Source organism: Elephantulus edwardii, unplaced genomic scaffold, assembly GCF_000299155.1.
Source record: "Elephantulus edwardii isolate Elephantulus edwardi_28Jun2011 unplaced genomic scaffold, EleEdw1.0 scaffold00038, whole genome shotgun sequence".
NCBI classification, from domain to species: Eukaryota; Metazoa; Chordata; class Mammalia; order Macroscelidea; family Macroscelididae; genus Elephantulus; species Elephantulus edwardii.
The window spans coordinates 17,943,589-17,966,533 of record NW_006399788.1 but is presented as its reverse complement, the minus strand read 5'-3'; the positions used below and the strand labels follow the sequence as shown (position 1 = coordinate 17,966,533).

Here is a 22,945-nt window from a genome sequence, read left to right as displayed (position 1 = left end):
TTATTTACCATCTGAACGTCTTCTTTGATGAAGTGTCTATTCATATCCTGTGCCCATTTTGCATTTGGGTTGTTTACCTTTGGCAAAAAATTTTTTAATACTAAAAAGGAAGGCCTCCAATAAAGAAGACAACAATGAGCTTCTCATCAAATAATTTTTTTCCAGTATAAATGTATAATCTGTATAGTCTTACAATTTTTCTTTTTTTATTGAAATACAAGAGAGATTAGATAGCAATTATTGTATGGATTATTTTTAAGAATTTACATGTTGTTGTTATTAGGTGGCACTGAGTCAACTACAACTCACAGCAACCCTATGAACAACAGAACTGAACCTTGCCCTAGTTGGCACCATCTTTACCAGTTCTGATATGCTCAAACTCATTGTTACAATCATCGTATCAATTCAACTTGTTGATGGTCTTCCATCTTTCTTAGCATGATGTCCTTTCCTAAGGATTGGCTCCTGCTGACAACATGTTCAAAGTATGTAAGATCAAGTTGCATCATCTTTGCCTCTAAGGAGCACTCTGGGTGCACTTCCTCCAAGACAGACTGGTTTGATTTTCTGGCAGTCCATGGCATATTCAACTCTTCTCAAACACCACAATTCAAAGGCATGAATTCATCTGTCATCCTTGTTCATAGTCCAACTTTCAGGTGCATAGAAAGAAGCTGAAAAGACTATGGCTTGGATCAGACATACTTTAGTCTTTAAACTGACATCCTTGCTCTTTAGCACTTTGGAGAGGTACTAGACAGCAGATTTTCCCAATGCAACAAGTATTTTTATTTTTTGAGTGCTGTTGCCTTGAATGCTCATTGTGGATTCAAGAATTTACATGGTAGAATTAAAAAACTATTAATTGTAAATTTGCCCTCCTTTTTTGTTCATGTGGTTGTGAAAATGAAAAGGCCTTGTCCTACTCTATTTACACTCTATTGCCTCTCCTAGCCCTGGTGGCCTAGTCAGGAGGGAGTTACTGTTGATACAAAGGCAGTGATCCTCTGGAGATTTGAATCCATCAGCAACTATGCTGGAGAAAGATGGACAATCTCCTCACATGTAATTAATTTGCAACCTTTGGAAACCAGCTGGAAGATTAGAGTTGGTTTCAACCGAATGGCAATAAGTTTGAGGGGTTTTAGTTGCTTCTCCTGCTAAGAACAAACAGATATGTCTTGGAGAAAATACAGCCAGAGTGCTCCTTTGAGGCAAAGATGACAAAGTTTCATCTCACATACTTTGAGCATGTTGTCAAGAGGGCTCAGTTCCTGGAAGAAGACATCACACTGGGAAAGGTAGAGGATCAGAGAGAGAAAGGAAGATCTTTAGCAAGATTGATTGACACAGTGACTTTAACAATGTGCTCCAGTATATTTGAGATGGTGACTAAGGTGCAGGATAGGACAGAGCTAAAATCTGATGTCTATAGTGTTGCTGAGTCATAATCAGCTTGTCGGTACCTAAGAATACCTGTAAAATCGTTCTGAGTTTTGAACACATCCGTTCACTAACTGCTGAGATTTCCTATGTATAGCTACCCGCTCTTGGATCTGGGAAGAAATCAGGAAGTTAGACTTGAACAGAAGATTTCAAAGGGCATCTAATGAAGACAAGCTCTGGTAGCTTATAGTTTTCAGGTACTATTGAGTTGAGTACAACTCAGTCATCCTATATAGAGCAGATCTGAACCCTGTCCTATTTTAAGTCACCCTCACAATCTCTGGTACACTTGAGCCCATTGCTGCAGTCACTGTCAACCTACATAGTTGAAGGTCTTCCTCTCTTTCAACATCCTTCCACTTTTCAAAGTATCCCTCCATCTTCCCAAACATGATGTGAGTTTCAAAATCCTTGCTTCCAAAGAGCAACTTGGTTTCACTCTAGGGCAGATCTTTTTATTTTCTTGGCAGTCATGTTCAATCCTCTTTTCTAGCATCACAACTCAAAGGTGTCAATTCTTCTATCATCCTTACTCATTATCCAGCCCTCAAATGCATTGCAAATAATTGCAAAGACCATCGCCTGGATCAGGCACACACTTGTCTCTAGACTGACATCACTACTCTTCAGCACTTTGGAGAGGTCCCTGACAGCCGACTTTCCTAATGCTATTCATCTTTTGATTTCCTAACTGCTGGTGCCAAAATTGTTGATTGGGAACAAGGAATAAGGATTGGTATTCACAAAATTTGGATTTGGTGACAAAAATTAGTCTGGAGATAGAATGATAGAATTTTGTATAATTGATTGTTGTTGTTGTTGTTATGTGCCATCGAGTCACTTGCGACTCATAACGACCTTATGTACAAGAGCCCTAGACTCTGCTCTGTCCTGTGCCAATCACACTGTCTCTGACACTCCCATCCTAATTATCCCAGTCACTGAGTCAATCCACCTCATAGAGGGCCTTCCTCTCCTGCGCTGTCCCTCCACCCTCCCAAGCATGATGTCCTTCTCCAAGGACCGGTCTCTCCTCACAACATGTCCAAAGTATGTTAGACGGAGCCTCAGAATCCTTGCCTCCAAGGAGCCACTCGGTTTAACCCTTTCCAGGACAAATCTGTTTGTTTTCCTAGCAGTCCATGGTATTCTCAATACTCTTCTCCAGCACCACAGCTCAAAGGCATCAATTCTCCTTCTATCCTCCTTGGTCATTGTCCAACTCTCTGAAGCATAACAAGTGATTGTGAAGACCATGGCCTGTATCAGACACGCCTTAGTCTCCAGAGAGACACCGTTGCTCTTCATTGTAAATACCTTTTATAAAAAACAAATAGCAACTATACACATGGATCTCACTTGATGGACTACACAGAAATCAGATTGATTACATCTGTGGAAAGAATCATCATTGGAAAAGCTCAATATCAACTGTGAAAATTAGGCCAGGTGCTGATTGTGGAACAGACTGAAGCTAACGAAAATTAACACAAATAAATCCATAAGAGCCAAAATTTTACTTTGAGTCTATCCCACCTGAATTTAAAAACTATTTCAAGAACAAATTTGTGGCCTTGAACACTAATGAGCAAAGACCAGATGAGCTGTGGGAGGATATCAAGAATATCATCCATGAAGAATGTAAAAGGTCACTACAAAGATAGAAGAGGAAGACAATACTGAAATATTGCACTACAAAAGGAAGAAACCAAGGAGTTAAGGAAGCTGAACAGAAGATTTCAAAGGGCAGCTCAGGAAGACAAAACAAAGTATAATGAAATGTACAAAGAACTGGAGTTAGGATATCAAAGGGGACGAACTCACTCCTCATTTCTCAAGATGAAGGAACTGAAGAACAAATCCAAACCTCAAGTTGTAATACTTGAAAATGCGATAAGCAGAATATTTAATGATCTAGGAAACATCAAAAGACACAGGAGGAGTACACAGAATCCCTGTACCATAAAGTATTGGCTAGTAGCTTAGTGGTAAGGAATTGCACTGTCAATGCTGTTCTGCCAGCAAAAATCCATAGGTTGGTTCTGACTTGCCAGTACACAACAACACCAGCAGAGCTCCTCAAGCAAATCTAAGCAGAGACTAAATAAATTCTGGTGGTGCAGTGCTTATATGCTAGAATGCTAACTGTAAGGTTTGAGGTTTGAATCCACAATTTGATTTCACCTGGGAGTAGAAAGATGCCTGCTTCTGTAAAGACTTAAAAGTCTTGGCTGCTAAGCAAAGGTCTGGCTTTTCAACTCACTAATTGGTGGAAATCAAAAAACGTATTGCGATGGGAAAGTCTGTGGTTAGGGACCTCTCCAAAATACTCAAGAGCAACAGTGTCTCTCTGGAGACTAAGGTGCGTCTGATACAGGCCATGGTTTTTGCAATCACTTGTTATGCATCAGAGAGTTGGACAATGACTAGGGAGGATAGAAGGAGAATTGACGCCTTTGAGCTGTGGTGCTGGAGAAGAGTATTGAATGTACCATGGACTGCCAAGAAAACAAACAGATTCATCGTAGAGAGGATTAAACCAGGCTGCTTCTTGGAGGCAAGGATTCTGGGGCTTCGTCTGACATACTTTGGACATGTTGTAAGGAGAGGCAGGTCTTTAGAGAGGGACATCATGCTGGGTAGAGTAGAGGGACAGCGCAGGAGGGGAAGACCCTCTATGAGGTGGATTGATTCAGTGACTGGGGTACTCGGGATGGGTGTGTCAGAGGCAATGAGATTGGCACAGGATAGAGCACGGTTTAGGGCTGTTGTACATGGGGTCGCTATGAGTCGCAAACGACTCCACGGCACATAACAACAACAACAACAACAATTGGTGGAAGGTCAAATACGCAGCAGTCTATTCCATACTACTCAGCTGTGGAAGTCTTAGGCAACAGTTAAACTTTTCGCTAGAAATCATAATCGTTCAATGGCACACATTGGCTTACTATTGCCTCTATTTTATGTATAAGAGCTCTAGTGGCTTAGTAGCAAGAAGCTGTACAGGTAATCCTGAAGGCACTTGAGTCGAGGCCACTGGCTGCTCCAATAGAGAAAGGTGGACAATCTCCTTCTGTGCGATTAACTGCCTCTGAACACCCACCAGAGGGTCAGCCATGGGTATACAACAACAATTTTACATATGAAAAGACATGCTCAGAGCAGGTGTATAACTTGCCAGTGTCACACAGCTGGCATGACCTTTCATCTGAAATCCAGTAGTCATTGTCACAAGAAGAGAGTCATAGATTAAACTAGAAGAGGTGATATTTTTACTTGTTTTGAGGAATGTGTTTAGCAAAAGAGGTTGGTAGGGCAATTCAGGCAGAGGAAGTATTTCGTGCCAGTGATCAATGACTAAGGCAGGAAATGAGTGTGAATAGGTAACAGTGTTTTCACTGTTATCTATTCAACTGTTTTCAGGTGTGGCATTATCTCACTGATAACCTATATCTCAACACTAATTGCAAGAAAGGTGTGAATTACTGTTATGTGCAGTGAAATCGGAACTCATAAGTGACCCTCCATCCCTCCAGCGGGGTTTCAGAGGCTGTAAATTGCACAGGAGATTGGACAATCTATTGCTTTACCACCAGCCCATTGAGCTCCCTAGTGTAGACTGAGAGAAGCATTTAAGAAAGTTACAACTGTTGACTGCAAGCTCCACCCTGCATTTTCCCGCCGGATCTTCTCTGTTCCACTTAAGAGCCTGGTAACTTTCAAGAACTACAAGTTCCGTCATGCCACGGGGGAGCGCCCAGAGCCCTAGCTCCGCCTTGAACCAAAGCAAGCCCCGCCCCCGGGCAGACCACGCCCCCGAGCAGACCCCGCCCTCCTCGCCCCTCCCGCCCGCAGCCCCCCTCCTGCCGGGTCATCTCAGAAGAGTTGCCCGCTGGCCACACCAGACCAAAGCCGGGCAAGAACCTCGGCGGCGGCCACGATGGAGACTCTAAAGTGAAAGTGGCGGTCCGAATCCGGCCCATGAACCGAAGAGGTGAGAGCCGAGCCCTCCCGGGACCAGCCGCCCGGGAGGCGGCAGGTGCCTGGCGCGCCCTTCCCCTTTGCCGCCGTGTGGGGTCCGTCTAACCCCGCCCCTGGAGTCCATGTCGTGGGGAGAGGGCGGCTTCGATACCCCGAAACTTCGCCCCCGGCCCTCCCCGGAGCCCGCACGGGGCCCATCCGGGACGCCCCTCCCCTCGCCCTGCCACCCAGTCCGGGCCGCCGTGGGGCCCCACGTCCCGGGCCCGGCCGCTCTTCTCGCTGCCCCTTCCGCCAGCCGGTCCCGCCTCTGGCGACCTTTCGCCCTCTCACCTCCCCCTGCCCTTCGAGGAGGGCGCCCTTGTCCTTCGCCCCTGCCTCGCTTCCTTCTTCCCGGTGCTCTGCCCTCCGTCCCGGTCCCTCTCTGTCCTGCTCCTTGCTCACCAGCTGTCAGAGCGGCCCCCGCCCCTCGGACCTCACTCCTTCCTGCAGGCTGGACAGGCAGGACCAGGGGTCCCCGGCTCAGTCCTCCCCAGCACTCAGCCTTGTGTCCCGCGGCAGGAAAAATGGAAAGGCATTTGGATTACCCTTCCTGAGAAAACACTCAGACTTCTGGAGAATTCCCTCATCTTGACTTTCGTTTTATAGTCCTATATCCTGAACAGCGATAAAGAGTTGTAAATACTTTGCTTGGGATGAGAAGTGAGAGATGCCTCTTGGTGTTTGTGGGCTGTTTTTTTTTTAAAAAACTTGAGGTTTTTCTTTTTTCTTCTTCAAGTCATAGCCGTCATTTCTCAACAATAAATATTGGTAGTGCCAAGATTCTTGTGAAATTGTATCTTTGAAACATTCTTATAATTTTTTAGGGAGGGTAGAATAGGCAGATAAGCCTAGTACATTTTCGGTCATCTTTAGACAGTCAAATACATTGAAATGAACCAGCTAGAAGTCAGAAGAGGAGGTGGTCTAAGTCTTGGCTTTAATATTTAGTGACGGCATGACTGGGCAAGGGACTTTAAATGGAGAGGTATATTTGAATTCTTAAATACTGAGTTATGTTATTGGGAGCACTAGGAGAATCTTAGGAGATGACTTTGCAATAACCAGAACCCTCTAAATACTTAAATAATTTTCTACCAGAACCCTCTAAGTACTTGAATAATTTTCTGAGCTGTCTTCATAATCTAATGCCGTTTTATGTATAGGGAACTCTGGTGGCGTAGTCTGCAGGGAGTTGCGCTGCTAATCTAACTAAAGGCGACTCCTCTCTGCATATGCAGTTTACAGTGTCTGAAAACCCACGGGAGCATCAGCTATGAGTTGGTTCTGGTTCCAGGAAATGAGAGCAATTTGTATGTAGAAGTTACAGGTTTTCCTCTTGTTTTCTTGTATAAAGATGTCTGTATAGATCAACCATATGCTTTGCCCTGCCTCTTCCTTGATGACATTGGTTTGAACTGTCCCTGCTGTTTTCCACAATCTTAAGTCTGCTTAAGGCTGTTGGATGATTTACAAGAGATTTCCCCTAAATTCCCTAAGTTCTCATTTAGTACCTGCTCTGAGTCTTTAATTCCATGCTCTGATAAAAGAAAGAAACTTCAATGAGCTCTAAAACGTTTCCAAAGCTTCTGTTGAGTATCCTTTTAATAAACCTCTAGTTGATTGCTGTAGCAATGATTACTGAAAGAAGAAATCCAAATAAAATAACTTATCTGGGACTTGATTCTGAAAGGGTGGTTTCAGCACATTCTTAAAATTTTCTTTTCATAGAAATGTCAGTGCAAAAAGAGACAGCTAAACCACCACCAAAAAAAGTGTTAGATAGTTAGAATTCTCTCTCCCACCCTTTTCCCCCAACTCTTGTCTTTTAGGGGATTTTTAAATAAAATGTCATTGGTAAGATTGTAGTAATTGTCAGGATTAAAGTTGAAGAGATTATCCAAATAATTAAGCTTTGGAGAACTTTTAATGTGTGTGTGTGTGTGTGTGTGTGTGTGTGTGTACCGTCAAATCAGATCTGACTGGTATAGGAGGAGATTGTCCCTCCTTCCCCCGCAGAGCATCTGGTGGATTCAAACCGCTTGCCTCTGGAATTGTAGTTGCTGCTCCTTGCCACTAGGCCACCAGAGCTCCCCTGAACTTTTAAATTTTAAAATTAAGGTTTGCATGTAGATTTCTTTGCCTTCTAAGTAAACCAGTTTCTGCCAGTTCATTTCTAACTTTTGACAAACATCTGTGTAGAAGAGTAGACCTACTTTCCACAGGCTATTCTTTTTTTTTTTGTGGAGGTTCTGGCTACCTAGATTTAAGCAATTTTTCAAATAACATTTAAAAAGTAAATTTTATGTATTGATTCAAAACTTGGAAAATAAGATGCCACAGGGTTTTCAAGGATTAACTTTTCAGAAGTAAATCACCAGGCCTTTCTTTCCAAGTACCTTAAGGTGAACTCCAACTTCTAATCTTGTGGTTAGCAGTCAGCCCTTTAGCCATTTTTAGTACCTCAGGACTCGTCACCATATGAAAATCTCTCATTTCTCCCTTTCTCACTGCTGTCAGGTCAGAACTGATGGCTTACAGTTGACCCTCCATTGGATTTCTGAGGCTGTCGATCATATTCTCCTTTGGAGTGGCTGGTGGTTTCAAACTGTCAGAGCGGCTTGGCTTTTGGGTTAGCAGTGCAACTCCTCAAGCGTGAAGCCACCAGAGTCCCTTCACCTTATAAATAGAAGTATATTATTTTCAGTAAAAACTTCTTTAGTTCATAATGCGCATATTCTGACTTCTTTTTGCTTAAAAGTATTTTTTTTGCTTGAAAATATTTTTAAAGTCATAACCACAGATCATTAAAATTGGTTCTAGTTCTATTTTGTCATGACATACTTGTTCACATAAGTTTAATGGGTAGTACAGATTATAATATAGTGAGTCTCTGAAGCTATGTCTTAAAGTTCTATGTAGAGTTTGTTTAAAAAGGCTAAAAAAAGATTTTTTCTAGTAATTTTGAAAATAAACTATATTACTTTGTATAACCATTACTTCTGAGAAATTGAATAGATTTAGTAATAGTGTATAACAATGACAGATAGTAAACCTTTAGCCCTAGTTATTCCTATATTAGTGCTGGAAGCAACCATTGAAATCCCTCTAAACAAAGGAGAAGGGGCTTCTGTGATGTTCTTTTACTGAATGAACTCTCATATTTGGAATCATGTTATCACACTTGAGGGAAATCTGAAATGTGGGTATACAGTAAATCCTGCAAAATGTGGAACGTGTGTAAGGTAGAAACCTGTCAGAGAAGAATCCTCAAAGGCAAAATGAGGTAGGATTCTTAATAGAGAGACATAAGCATCCTGTCAAAGGTGGAAAATTTTCAAGGCCTGGAAAACCAGAGCATTGCCTCAGTTCTAGTTCTCACAGGTTTCACCCCTGGTGTTGGTTTGTTAAGTTATTCGTTTGTGTCAGTGTTTGTGCTTTGAGATTTTTAGTTGGTTTATTTTACATTTGTCATAGAAGCAAGAATATTTCAGTCTTTTTTGCTAAATTATAACTAGGCCTGAGACAGTTATTTTAACATTGATCATTTAGTAATAGGGAAAACTGTAATGGCTAACAGATACCCTTTGTCAGGAATATCTTTATGTCTGTATTTTAACATTTTATTACTGATAAAATTAAATAGGAAAAAAAATCTACATGCTTTCTTCATCAGAACTCTGATATCCACATCACTTTTTTGTTTACATGTGTATGTAATTTTACATAATTTAAATATCCTGGTCATTATTTTTTCCTTCATCTGAAATATGAACCTAAACAGATAAAGAAAAATGGGGAATGTCTTTAGTCATGAGATCTTGAAGTTCTTTTTGTAGATTTGTTTCTCTGTTTAATGTTACCTTTCAGACATGCACAACTCACTGCTGTGTATCCTACCATGTACTGTAAATAATACTTGCTCATATATAATTAACTAATCTAATTATTAAATGAAGTGGATGTTTTACAAGCATAGTTGACAGTGCTAGTTAGATCAATACAACCTCCTTTTCAGGAATTTAATGTTTTATAAAGCTATCGCTTAAAAAAATTTAGAAGATAGAATGCCTCACTGAATGCCTGCCACATATCTGACTTATGTAGTATGGTATCTTCTTGCCTTCCTCAGGGACATCTTATATTTCAGTTATATATAAGATTGACTACAAAGAAAAATCATTATTAAAAAAATTAAAACTCATTGCCGTGAAGTAGAAACCAACTCATAGAAGACCCTCTGTTGGGATTCCAAGACTGAAAATCACATACGAGGAGATTGCCTGTCTTTTTCCTGTAGAGCCGTTGGTGGATTTTAACTACCAATAGTGGAACAACCTTTTGGTTAGCAGTGCTGCTCCGTACAGACTATCCCCACCAGAGCTCTAAAAGGTATTTTGTAAAATATCTTTGTTACTTACCTTGTCTAAGGTGATGGTAGCAGAAATTATATGAGGAATTTAGCCAGGTAAAGGTGAATTAGTGAGCTCAATTTTGCAGCTTTTTAAGGAACACAGAAGATACATTTCTTTTAACCAGTAGTTAACAATTTATATTGAGCATTTTACAGTATTCTTTTGCAGTAAAAAATGAAAAGAAGCATGTGTCTAAAATGAAAAGAAGCACTGTCTAAAAGAAGTCACTACTTAATAAGTCTAGTATTTCAGTAGAAAGAATATTATGTAGCTATTAAAAATGATAAAACCATATTATGGTAAGGTAGACATTTATATGATAGTGGAAAAATAATGTAAAACTATATGCAGTTGTACAAGGTATTTATCAGTTTTATAAGCTATTATATTATTACTATGTAAAAATATATACAAGAATAGGCAATGGCTAGAAAGAAACATAAAAAAATAAAGAGTTGTTCTTGTTAGGAGTATTTATTTTTATTTCCTAAGAAAATTGTCTCAGCCTTATTTGGTATTATTTCATTTTTAAATGTGGGCTTTATTTTTCATGATTATGAAGAAATGACTGTCATATAAAAAGATTAAAAAGTAAACAGCTATATTAAACCCCAGATGAGTGATAGGCAAATAAAAGGATTTAGTGGAGTGAGGGGTCCCTAGAACCCTGGTGATTAGAAATTATGTCACTGAGGAAGGAAGGAGAGTTTTGATTAGACTTTGAAGAAGGAAGCTTATGCTTTGAGTGAGAGGATAGTGGGAGGGGAGGGGAGGGAAAAAGAGAGCGTTGATTCTTTATGGAGTATGTATGGTTTGAGAGCAGAGGCACAGGAACAAGATTGAGCAAGACAAGTTTAGACACAAGAGACAAGATTAGTCTGCCAGAATGGAAGATTCTGTAAGGTTGACGAAAGATAAGATTTGAAAGGTGGAACTGAATTGTGAGAACCCTGGATGCCAACTAGGCACAGATGTCTGGCCTTAGAGTGACTAGTCTGTTTGGGGTTTTTTTTGCCTTGGAATTTGTGTAGCTCTTGGAGTTGTGATGGAGAAAAATAGCCCAGTATCAAATCAAGATTGAAGACCTAGTGCAGATGACTGATCATAAGGCAGTCTTTAAAACTGTGTGGTGAGAATAAGAAATGTGAATATAACAGAGTAAGGAGGCCAGTCAAAATTAACTAAGCAGTAGCAAAATCTAGGGCAAAGGGAAAAGTAAGTGAGGAAGTAGGAAGGACCTTAGAAGACCAGAAATGATCTTAGGAAATGGTCAGACAGAAGAACAAGAAAATGCTTTTGATATCAGGCCGCAGTGGTAGTGGTTCGCACAGAGTTGACTGACAGATGGAGCTTTGGAGGACTGTGGATGGAAATTTCCGACGCAATTTTCTCAAACAGAAGATCCTTGTTTTACTAGCATCTGCTTGATATGCAAATGGTGAATGAGATACACATCTTTTACAACATTCTTTTGTTTCTTTGGTCAACTCAGTTACTGAAATTTGAATTTATATACGTAAGACCATAGCATTTTTGAGAAGTGGGTACATGTTTATAAATAAAAAATAAAAACTTGTTTATATTGGCATGAATTCTTCCCCCCTCACCCTCATTAAAACTATTAATGTTTGACTTTTCTAATTGTTAAGGCACTCTAGTGGCACTATGGAGATGCTGGTGGTTTCTTGTAGTTATTGTTGTTAGATGCTGTTGACTCATAGTAACTCAATGAACAGAAGATCTGAACTCTGTTCTATCCTGCGCCATCCTCTTACTTCCCGACACACAAGAACCTATTGCAGCAGTCACTGTGTCAGTCCACCTGGTTGAGGGTCTTCTTCTCCCTCACCAACCCTCCATCCTTACCAGCATCAAGTCCCTCTCCAAGGAATAGCCTGTCCTAGCAACATGTCCAAAGTATGTGAGGCAAAGCCTCCTCATTCCTGCCTTGCCAACCCTGAGGAAGGTGGTTGAAATCCACTAGCTGCTCTGTGCTAGCAAGACGGACAATCTCCTCCTGTGCTATTTACTATCTGTGAAAACCTTCTGGAGGGTCAGATATGAATCAGTTCCAACTTGATAGTATTTAACAACACAGGGGCAGTGGTTAAGTCATTCAGCTGCTAACCAGCAGTTTGCAAGTTTGAACCCATCATTTGCTCCTCAGAAGAAAGATGACATAGATCTGCTCCTATAAAGATTTAAAATCCTTAGAATCTACTATACAACAACAATCGTAGCACTGGTTAAATCATTTAACTGCTAACTGAAAGTTTGTCTATTCCATGGGAGAAAGATGAAGCAGTCTGAACCTATAAAGATTTTTTTTTTAAAGTCTCAGAACCCATAGAAGGATTCTGTCTTACAGAGTTACTGTGAATCAGAATTGACTCAGTGACACTGAGTTTCCATTTCTTAAATTCTGAAGATTCAAGAAACCACTGACAATAACGTTGAGTCAAGGACGACTAATAGTGACCCTATGAACAATAGTTCTGAAACCTGCCCTATCCTGTGCTGCTTTCATCATTTCTGACATACTTGAGCTTATTACAGCAACTACTGTATCATTCCATCTGGTTGAAGGTTGTCTTCCCTTTGCCAGACCTCCACTCTTCAAAGAATGTTCTCTCCAGGAAGTTGCCTCTCCTAACAACATGCCCAAAATATGTGAGATGAACCTTTGTTATCCTTGCCTCTAAGGAGCTCTCTGGCTGAACTTTCTCCAAGAGGTATCTGTTCTTTTGACAACTCATGGGGTATTCAGTGCTCTTCTCCAGCACCACAGCTAAAAGACATCAATTCTTCTTTTGTAATATTTGTTTATTGTCCTGCTCTCAGATGAGTAGGAAGTGACTGAAAAATAATAAGAAACACCATAATCCTCAGACTGACATCATTTCCCCTCAGTAATTTGGAGAAACTTATCGTATATCTTCTGAGCTACTTAATGACAGCTGGTTCCAGGGGTGTTGATTGTGGATCCAAGTAAGATGAAATCATTGACATTTTCTGCCTTTTCTCTATTGTGATGTTTCCTATTGGTTCAGGGCTGAGAATTTTTGTTTTCTTGTTGCTGAGATGTAATAAATAGTAGTGTTTGATACTCTGAAGCAAGCACTTGAAGTCCTCCTCACTTTGAGCAAGCAGGGTTGTGTTATTTGTATAACACAGATTATTGATGAGTCTTCCTACTATCCTGATGCCACATTATTCCTCAAGGAATCATGTTAGTTAGTGATGATTTTTCAGAAGAATAATTTTTAATTCAAAGAATTAATTAGCATTGGAGTGAGAGTAATGAATGAGGAATAAGTAGGTGTGCCAGTGTGGAAGCAGTGAGTATATGTATTGTTTCAAGAAGCTCTTTGAAGAAGGGAGGGCAACCAGTGGTATCTAGAGGAACTCTGATGATGTAGTCTGTAGCATGCTGGTCTAATAATCGAAAGGTAAGCATGGCTCATGCCGTTCAAATCCCTCAGTGGCTGTTGAGGAGAAAGATGGACAATCTTCTCTGATTAAGATTTACAGCTTCAAAAACACATGGAATATTGCTGTGAGTCAGAGAGTCAGAATTGACTTGAAGAATGAGAGTTGAATTGAATTTTGGGAGGTATACTGGGATCATGTCTTAATGTATATCTGTGTATGTACCTCTTACTGTAGAGGTGTTTTTTTTTTCTTTTCTTTTTTTAATTGGTATAGATAAAGAGACAATAGGGAAGGGAATTTGAGAAATACCAAAGAAAGGATAATTACGTGGATAAATGTCCAAGTGCTAATGTATTTCTGTTTCCATGACTAGGACACTGGTTTTGATATAAGATAAATACCTTTTTTCAGTTTTCATTATGATTGCCTTTATTATCAGTATGTTTATAAATCTGATCTTGATCAGTCTTTGAACATCTGTGAGTGAACATCTGAGAATGGTTCCCACTCATTGCATTTGAGTGGATTCTAACTCTTGTCAACCGTATAAGACAGAGTCGAACTGCCCCATAGGGTTTTTCAGGCTGTAATTCTTTACTGAGATGGACTGCCTTAGCTTTCTCTAGAGGAGCAACTGCTGGTTTAGAACTGCTGATGTATTGACTAGCATCCCACCATTAGCTCACAAAGCCACCAGGCCTGATACCTGCAGTTAAATGCTGCAACATTGTATGCCATCCATGTTGTTGTTGTTGTGTTGTAGAGTTGGAATTGACCCTCTGATGGATTTTCAGAAGCAATTAATCACATCGGAGGAGATTACCCATCTTCTCCTATGGAGCAGCTGTGGGCTTTAAATCACTTGCCTTGGGAATTGCAGCACAGCTTCTTGCCACTAGACCGCCAGAGCTCTATCTATCCACGAAAAGATTCAGTTTTTTACAGTAAAAACCTCAGACCGACCAACCAGACACCAACCAAAAAATCACAACAGCTTCAGAGGGTCCTATAGTGCCAGTTAGTTGAAAAGTGCTGGTACTGACTCATAGCTGGCACCCAGCAAGTTTTCAGAGGCTGTAATCTCATGGGCTGTCAGGATAGCTTCTTACCCACTAGGTCACCAGAACTCTGACCTGTAGCTGACCCTCCAGCAGGTTTTTAGAGACAGTAAATTCCACAGGAGGAAATTGCTCATCCTTCTGCCTGTTCTTCTCTCTTGGAGCAGCTAGTATATTTTTACCCATCCCTCTCTCATGGAGCAACTGCTGGATTTGAACTGTGTGCCTTTGGGATTGCAACACAGCTTCTTACTGTTAGGCTATCAGAGCTCCTTAAAGTGTTAGTGACAACTAAAACATGTTGTAACTTGGGGACTACTTGTAATGGAAATGTTTTGGAGAATGGAAAGGATCCAAAGATCATGAGATGCTTGGAGAGAGGTTGGTCTTTAACTGAATTCAGGTATTACCAATGTCAGAAAAGAAATGAGTGATAAGGAGAAGTTCAGAACACTTAATTGTGCTCATGGAAAACCTATACCTAGACCAAGAAGCTGTTGTGTGAACAAAGCAAGAGAATACTATTATGAGGTTCAAAATTCAAGAAAGGAGTGCATCAGGGATGTATCCTTTATCCATTCCTTTTTAACCTGTATGTTGAACAGATCATTTTAGAGGCTAGACTTTATAAAGAACAATGGGGCATCAGGATTGGAGGAAGACTCATCAAAAACCTGTGTTATGCAAATAATACAACCTTGGTTGCCAAAACTGAGAAGGACTTGAAACACTAGCTACAAAAGATCAATGACTTAAGTCTTCAATATAGATTGTGTCTCAACTTCAAGAAAACAAAAAACCTTCACCACTGAGCCAGTAGGCGACATCATGATAGATGGATAAAAGATTGACGTTAACAGTTTCATCTTGCTTGAATCCACAGTCAGTACCTTTGACAACAGCAACCAGAAAATAAAAAGGAAGGACATCTCCATGGTGCTAAAGAACAACTCTCAAGAGAAACAGTTCTGCCCTGGAGAGGAAACCAGGCTGCTCCTTGGAGGAAAGGATTTTGAAACTCTATCCTACCTTCTTTAAGCATGTTGTCAGAAGAGGCCAGTCTTGGAGAGGATATCATGCTTGGAAAAGTAGATAGGGCAGGGTTCAGAGCTGTTGTTGACAGTGTCTTTTTGTAAGTCATAGCCAACTCAATGGTACATTAACAACAACAACAACAACAACAACAATGTGATGAAGTTGAAATATTTCACACTTGTATTCGTGATTTTCTTGAGTTAGCTTATTGAGGTTAAGATGAATGCAGTATAAAAAAAAGAAAAAAAAGATGAATGCAGTATGTTGGGATCTCCAGAGTAGTGAGCAATTAAAAATTTTCTTGAAGGACTCCTAAACTAAAATTGACTGCTTTTGAGTTGATTCCAACTTAGAGTGAACCTATAGGACAGAGGAAATTTCCCAAGGCTGTGAATCTTCATGGGAACATTACCACTTTTCTCTCCAACCAGGTAGGTATGAACCTTTTAGTTAGTAGATGAATGCTTTAACTGCTCTGCTACTAAGGGAGGCCTTCTTTATGGTTGAAAGATAATGATCTATAAAACACTAATATATTTATTGGAGAGAAGTGGAACTATTCTGTTATTTCTCTCTTTTTTTAGACATCACAGGCCAATATAACTAATGGTTTTTAGTGTGTTTACAGAATTTTACAACCACCACAGTCAAATTCCAAACATTTTCATTATGCCAAAAATTAATGTTAGTGGCATTTCCCTATTTTCCCTAATACACAACTCGGAATCTGTTTTCTATCTATGGATTTGCCTATTCTGGCCATTTCATATACAGCCATCCCTGCCTTTTTAAAAGTTTACTTTGCCTTTCTTTGCTTTTGTGAAAGACCTATGTTAGTACTGGGTTTTGCTAGCTGAAAGAAAGCAAGAGTTTTTGCTTTTATGAATAAAGGAGAAAATAACCCAACAACTATTTCTTGGTGTTTGTCTTGCAGGGAACTGTTAAAGGTTCTGTATGCACCTTTAGCAAACGACCTTGAGCAGCAAGAGTAGCATCTCATGCACGTTTCTACCTTTTACAGACATTTTTTTCTACTGTATATTTATCATATCACTCCTGCTTTTACCGGATGTTATTTCAGATTTTATGTGTTTTGTGGCATGGTTTGGTAGGTTATATTTAAGGGTCTGGGGCTGCCTCCAAATTTTTCCGTATTAATGAATGGTAATTGCTTGTTTGCTTTATGCCATTTTGGCTTAGGAAGAGTTTAATAGGAAGGAATGATGTACTTTCAGATAGGAAAGAAATGTGAATTTACATAAATGGAATCATATACTATGTGGCCTTATATGCTTGGATTCTTTCACTTTACATTATGTATTCAAGGTTCATCTGGATTGTAGTATAACTCAATATTTCCCTCATTTGTATAGCTGGTAAATAGTTAATTATATGGCTTTGCTATGTTGATACGTTCATGAATTGATGGACATCTGAGTTGTTTTCACTGTTGGCCATTATGAATAGTGCTGCTATGAATAATTCTTGGGAGTTTTTGTGCAAGCATATTTTTTTATTTCTCCTGAGTCTATACCAACGAATAAAATTTGAGTAATTTTGATTATTCGGTGTTTAACTTTTGAGAGATGCTTCAAAGTTTTGACGGCTTCCAAAGTGGCTGTACTATGCAGATAGTAAACACTTGTTATTTTGGTGTCTTCTTCCTCACCCTTTTCCAGCCATTTTGTATCTGACCAATTTTGTGGCATTAATTATACTCACTAAGCCATGCAATCAACACCACTACCACCAAACCATGCAGCAAGGAGCCTTGTGACATAATGACCTAAACCTTGTTCTGCGTAACGGAAAGATCAGTAGTTTGAACTGACCAGTTGCTCCATGGGAATATGATGAAGCAGTCTATTTCTGTGAAGATTTACACAGCTTTGGAAACCTTATGGAGCACTTGTCCGGTGTCCTATATAGTTGCTATGAGTCAGAATCCACATGACAGCTGTGAGTGGTTTTTGATTGTGCAATCATTGTAGTATACATTTCCAATTTTTTTCACCCTTTACAGAAACTTAGTTCTCCAGAAACAGTAAATATTATTTCCTCCTTTGCCTGCCTTTGGTAACTACTAATAAACTTTGACCTCCAATTACTACTTATTCTGGATATTTCATATAAACAGGATTATGAAGTAGTTGTCTTTCTGTGTCTTCCATATTTCACTTGGCATAATGTTTTTAAGATTTATCCTCATTATAGCATGTGCCAGAATATAATTTCCCTGTATGTCTGAATAGTATTTCTTTGAATTTATATGCCAGGGTTTGTTGGGTTTTTTTGTTTGTTTGTTTGGTTTTTTTGTTGTTGTTAAATCCTCTCATCCAGTGTTGGACAGAAGGCTTCTTTTCACATATTTGGCTGTTGTAAATAGTGCTACAGTGAACACTGGTATATAAGGTTTTTTGTTTTGTTTGTGTTTTTTTTTTTTTTTAGTCTTTGCTTTCTGTTCTTTTGAATAAAACTATGAATGTAATTCCAGGGTCATGTAAAAATTTTGCTATTAACTTTTTGAAGAACTACCCAAATATTTTTATAGCAGCTATGCTGTTTTATGCTCTGGTGGAATAATGTTACGTGCCGTTGAGGTGCCAGCAACTCATAGCGAACCTATTATATACAACAGCCCTAAACTCTATCCTGTGCCAATCTTACTGCCTCCAACACACCTACTCCCATTATTCAAGTCACTGAACCTATCCATCTCATCAAGGGTCTTCCTCTCCTGTGCTGTCCCTCCACTGTCCCAAGCATGGTGTCCCTCTCCAAGGACTGGTCCCACTTTGCAACATGTCCAAAGTATGTCAGACGAGGCTTCAGAATCCTTGCAGCCTGGTCTCACCCTCTCTAGGGCGAACTTGTTTGTTCTCCTAGCAGTCCATGGTATATTCAGTATTCTTCAGCACCACAGCTCAAAGGCATCAATTCTCCTATCATCTCTCATCATTATCCACCTTTCTGATGCAAGACCATGGCCTGGATCAGGCACACTTTAATCTCCAGACTGACATTGTTGCTCTTTAGTACTTTGTAGGTGTCTCTGACAGCTGACTTTCCCAATGGCTGCTGGTACCGAGAGTGTTTATTGTAGAGCCAAGCAAACTAAAGCTATTTACAGTCTCAGTCTCATCACCATCTATCATGACACTGCCAATGGGCCTCGTGGTCAGAATCTTTGTTTTTTTGATGTTGAGCTTCAGTCCATATTGAAGGCTGCAGTCCTTGACCTTCTGCTGTAAGCACTTCAGGTCCTTCTCAGTTTCAGCAAGCAGGGTTGTGTTATCTGCATAACACAGATGGATGTGTGCACCAAGTTGTGTCAAGAAGTCTGGAGGACACCCACCTGGCCAACTGACTAGAAGAGATTTATATTTGTTCCCATTCCAAAGAAAGGTGACCCCACAGAGTATGGGCCCATTTATTGTTTGGTTTGAAATACACTGTCTTGATTACTGTAGTTTTATATTGAGTTTTGAAATAAAAAAAATTGAATCCTCCAACTTTGTTTTTCTAGACTATAAAATTATTTTGAGTACTCATTTCATGCATTACAGGTTTTTAAAGTAACTATTTCTATTCCTCACTGTTGATAAGTAAATATTTTATTTTATACTTAGTGAAAACATTACAGCTAAACATGTTTAATTTCACATTTTCTAGACATAATGGTCAGTGACATTTGTTAAATTTTTCAGTTTGTGTCAGCATTCTCATTATTTCTGTTCTAGTTGGTTTTCTTCCATTTGCTTTATCTCCCTGTCCCCTACCTCTTTGTTTAGTCTTTAAAATAGCTGTTGACCTTTAAATAACATAATACTCAATAATAACAATCTTTAGTTCTTGAGATAAACTGTTATTTAGTTTAAAGGTGGTTTCAAGGTGTGGTTTCATTTCAAGATGGGGAAAGTACCTCATGGCCATTATCTAGTGACTCCTCCAAACTCCTGAGTTCTGTAAATCTGAATTCTATAAGAATTCGGAATTCCGTTTTTCTCCTGTTCTCTTAGGATTTCTCTAGGATGTTCTTGATCAAAACATTCAGTAGTGATAGCCAACTGTTTGTAGCTAGTTCTTCCAGTCTCAGAATAGGTGGAGGAAGTTTGTATAGTGCATTTCTTTCTTTGATTCTTGGGTTCCAATGTGTTAAAAAAGCTTAGGGAGTATGGGGAAGGCCGAGTCTGACCTCTGCTAATTTCTTAAGGGAGAACTATCTCCAACAATATCCACAGACAAAACCAGTAACCATGAGTCCAGACATGTCTTCTATGCTCTGGAACCTCTTTCTACTAACTCCACCACTAATCTTATTGCTTTAATGGGTCAGAAATCCATTGTAGTAGCTCATAGACCACACGGAACCATACTCACAATTATAAGTTTATTATGAAAGTAAAAAAACTATAATTCAGGTTGATAGAAGAATGCAATCATTCAGTCAGGACAGCTTCTGAAATGTACTTGAAGGTACCTTAGTGGTCAGCGTTGTGACTTTAGGCCAGTGTTATAAAGCTCTTAGTCCTGCTAGATATGGCTTCCTCCCACCACTACCCCATCCTCCATCAAACTTGAAAGAAGGCTCCTACCTCTGTTTCTGTGGGGTAACAGTGCCAAGGTCGGCTCTGTCTCATGTTGAGTCTCTTGGTCTCTGCTGCTGCTTCTGCTCCTGTAGGCACTGGTCTGACTGGCACAGGAATCTTTGTCCCAAAGGACACACATAGTGCATTCTCTGCTTTTTTTTTTTTTGCTTCTGGTAAGATTCCCAAAATTTGCTGCTGAATCTATTAATTTTAATAGAAGCCTAGCCAATCCCCTTGTGGACAAAGATCTATTTGGATGTTCCTACCTATCCACATTGCAGTGTCAAAGTCAGTGGCTAGTAGTGCTATTTTGAATAGTAAACCGTTTATACTATACCATGTTTTTCTATTGTTCTAGGTAATAATCTTCATATCTTAGGTGGCTGATACTTAGTTACCACTTGCAGCTTTTAAGATCCCAAATACAGATTACCATATTGGAAGGTAGAGCATAAATTTTTAAATACTGTATTATGCCAATTAAGTGGATTGTCTCCAAAGACCACAGCCCTAATCCCCCAAACCAAGATAATTAATCCCAAGAGGTGATGAGTTATATCTAATTATTATCAGCATCAGTAGGTGACTCCTTTTGTTCTTTTGATGGATATTTAAACAGTACATATTTCTTGAGAAATGCATATTTTGTTTTTGGTCACATGAGAGTATTTTTGAGCTTTTTCACACAGTGACCTGTCTTCCCCTTATCTGGCATCTTGTATCTTCCTTCTATGTTGATTTTAATCAATCATATTAAAGCTCAGTTATATTTTATATTTTACTTATTAAGAATATTTGTGGGGGGTAGGGTTGGGAGGGGAGAAAAGTACAACAATGAATGAATGGAAATTAAAAAAAAATAATATTTAAGGGAGCTCTGGTGGCCTAGTGGCAAGAAGCTGCACGCAATTCCAGAGGTTAGCAGTTAGAATCCACCAGATGCTCTGCTGGAGAAGGAGGGACAATCTCCTCCTGTACCAGTCAAACCTGACTCGACGGTACACACACAAAAAATAATAAAATAAAAAGAATATTTGCATGTTCATTGGTCAAAAAATGATTGGTACCTTTATCTATCTTTTTAGAAAGAAAGAAAACAACAATACCCCTTTTATCTGTGTTGTAGCATCACTTAATTTTTCTTTTCTCTTTGACTCATTATATCTCAGAGGCCCCTAGGTGGGGAGCAAATGGTTAACTGGTTTGGCACCTAAAAGGTTGCTGGTTCCAGTCCACTCAAAGAAAGAAAGGCATCGAGATCTACTTCCAAAAAACCAGATGTTGAGAACCCTATGGAGTGGAGTCCTACTCTGACATACATGGGTCACCAAGAGTTGGTATTGACGCAGCAGTAACTCAAACAGTGAACCTCAATAAACAATGGAGTCCTAAGTTGTGTTTATAGTAAAGAAGTGTAAGCCTTGGCGAGCTCTGGTGGCCTAGTGGCAGGAAACTGCACTGCAATCCCAGAGGTGCGCGGTTCAAATCCACCAGATGCTCTGCTGAAGAAGGAGGAACAATCGCCTCCTGTACCAGTCAGATCCAATTTGACGGTACACACATTAAATAAATAAATAAATTTAAAAAAAAAGAAGTGTAAGCCTTAATCCTTGTTATACAGTATATTACTTTCTAACTGAGAAAGTACAAAGTAGAGCTGCCTAAGGTATAACTCTTTTTTTAAAAAATGAATTTTATTTTAATTGTGATTTTAATGAAAGTTTACAGAAAAGTAAACTCATTGTTGCACATTTTCCACCTTCTTCCTCTCCTCTCTCTCTAGATTTCATATTGTTTCAGACCAAGGTGGAAGCCAGCTGCTTCATCTTCTGACAGAGCAGCTGGTGAATTCGAACTGCTGACCTTTTAGTCAAAAACTTTTTTAAGCACTGCACCACCAAGAATCCTTGTTTCTTTTTTTAAAAATGGGAAAAACATATCCTATCTACATAAAGTATTAATAATAAGTTTTTTATTTCTATGAATATGCATAAATATGTAAAAGTATTGAGTATATTTTGAAATAAATTAGGTGAAAATAGGATTCTATGTAGCATGCAAACTGCAATTTAATTAAAAAGACTTACAAATAATTTACTAAGTTTTTTTTTTATTTTAAATGGACTCTAATTAAAGGGTAAGTTATAGGTAACTTTAAAGGAATGTGTAATAGGTAAAGTGAGATACATCTATATTCCAGAGTAGTCTTTGTCCTCAGAGAATAATTATGTTTTTGAGAATTGGAAATGCAGATTGTTAAAAGAGTAACTCAGAAAGATTTTGTTCACTCATGGATGATGTGTTTCTCCAGACAGAACCCAAGTTATGTAGGGGAACCTCCCAAGCCCTGCCCAGATTTTACTATGATGTCATTTGGGAGAGGGTCATAGCTGATTTGTCAATCTAAGAAAGACTTGTTTCAAATTACTATTTACTTTTACAAGGTGACTAATTTGCTGGCTAAATAAACTGAATTGTCAGCTGTTGATATTGTAATACATATCTTAAGAATTTGACTTGGAAAAGGATCCTGTTTGGGAAATAAAGAATATTTAATGTTAGTGAAGTTTGTTTGGGTGTATGAGTGTTTTTGTTGTTGCTGCTTTTTATGGACTCACTGATACATAAAGTCAAGGTTCTAGGTAATAAAATGAATGATTTTGAGTACTATAAAGCTGGATTAATCATGAAATACATTTAGTTGTAGTAACTTTAAGACATTCTGGGTTTTATTAATTTGTTTTCAGACATATTATTTATTAAGTCTTAGGCTCATGATTTTAGGTTCCACTGTTGTCCATATGTTACTTATTGTAATAACAATTGAGACTTAGTGCTGTTTTTACAAAGTCAGTAATAAAGTCTTTTAAATATAAATACTATTCCTAACTAAGAAGGTATTTTTGAGACCAGAAGAATTAGATAATACCTGACTTATATCGGAAAG

At 39.1% G+C, this 22,945-nt stretch overlaps 1 protein-coding gene across 1 annotated transcript in view; it reads left to right on the top strand.

Moving 5' to 3' along the window:
* The first annotated feature begins 5,381 nt into the window (after nucleotides 1–5,381).
* Nucleotides 5,382–22,945, top strand: part of KIF13B (kinesin family member 13B) — a 326,452-nt gene continuing 308,888 nt past the window's right edge. The window contains exon 1 of the mRNA XM_006884878.1: nucleotides 5,382–5,446. Within this exon, the coding sequence (XP_006884940.1) occupies nucleotides 5,434–5,446 (13 nt within the window). The 5' untranslated portion in view covers nucleotides 5,382–5,433. The remainder of the gene's footprint in view (nucleotides 5,447–22,945) is intronic.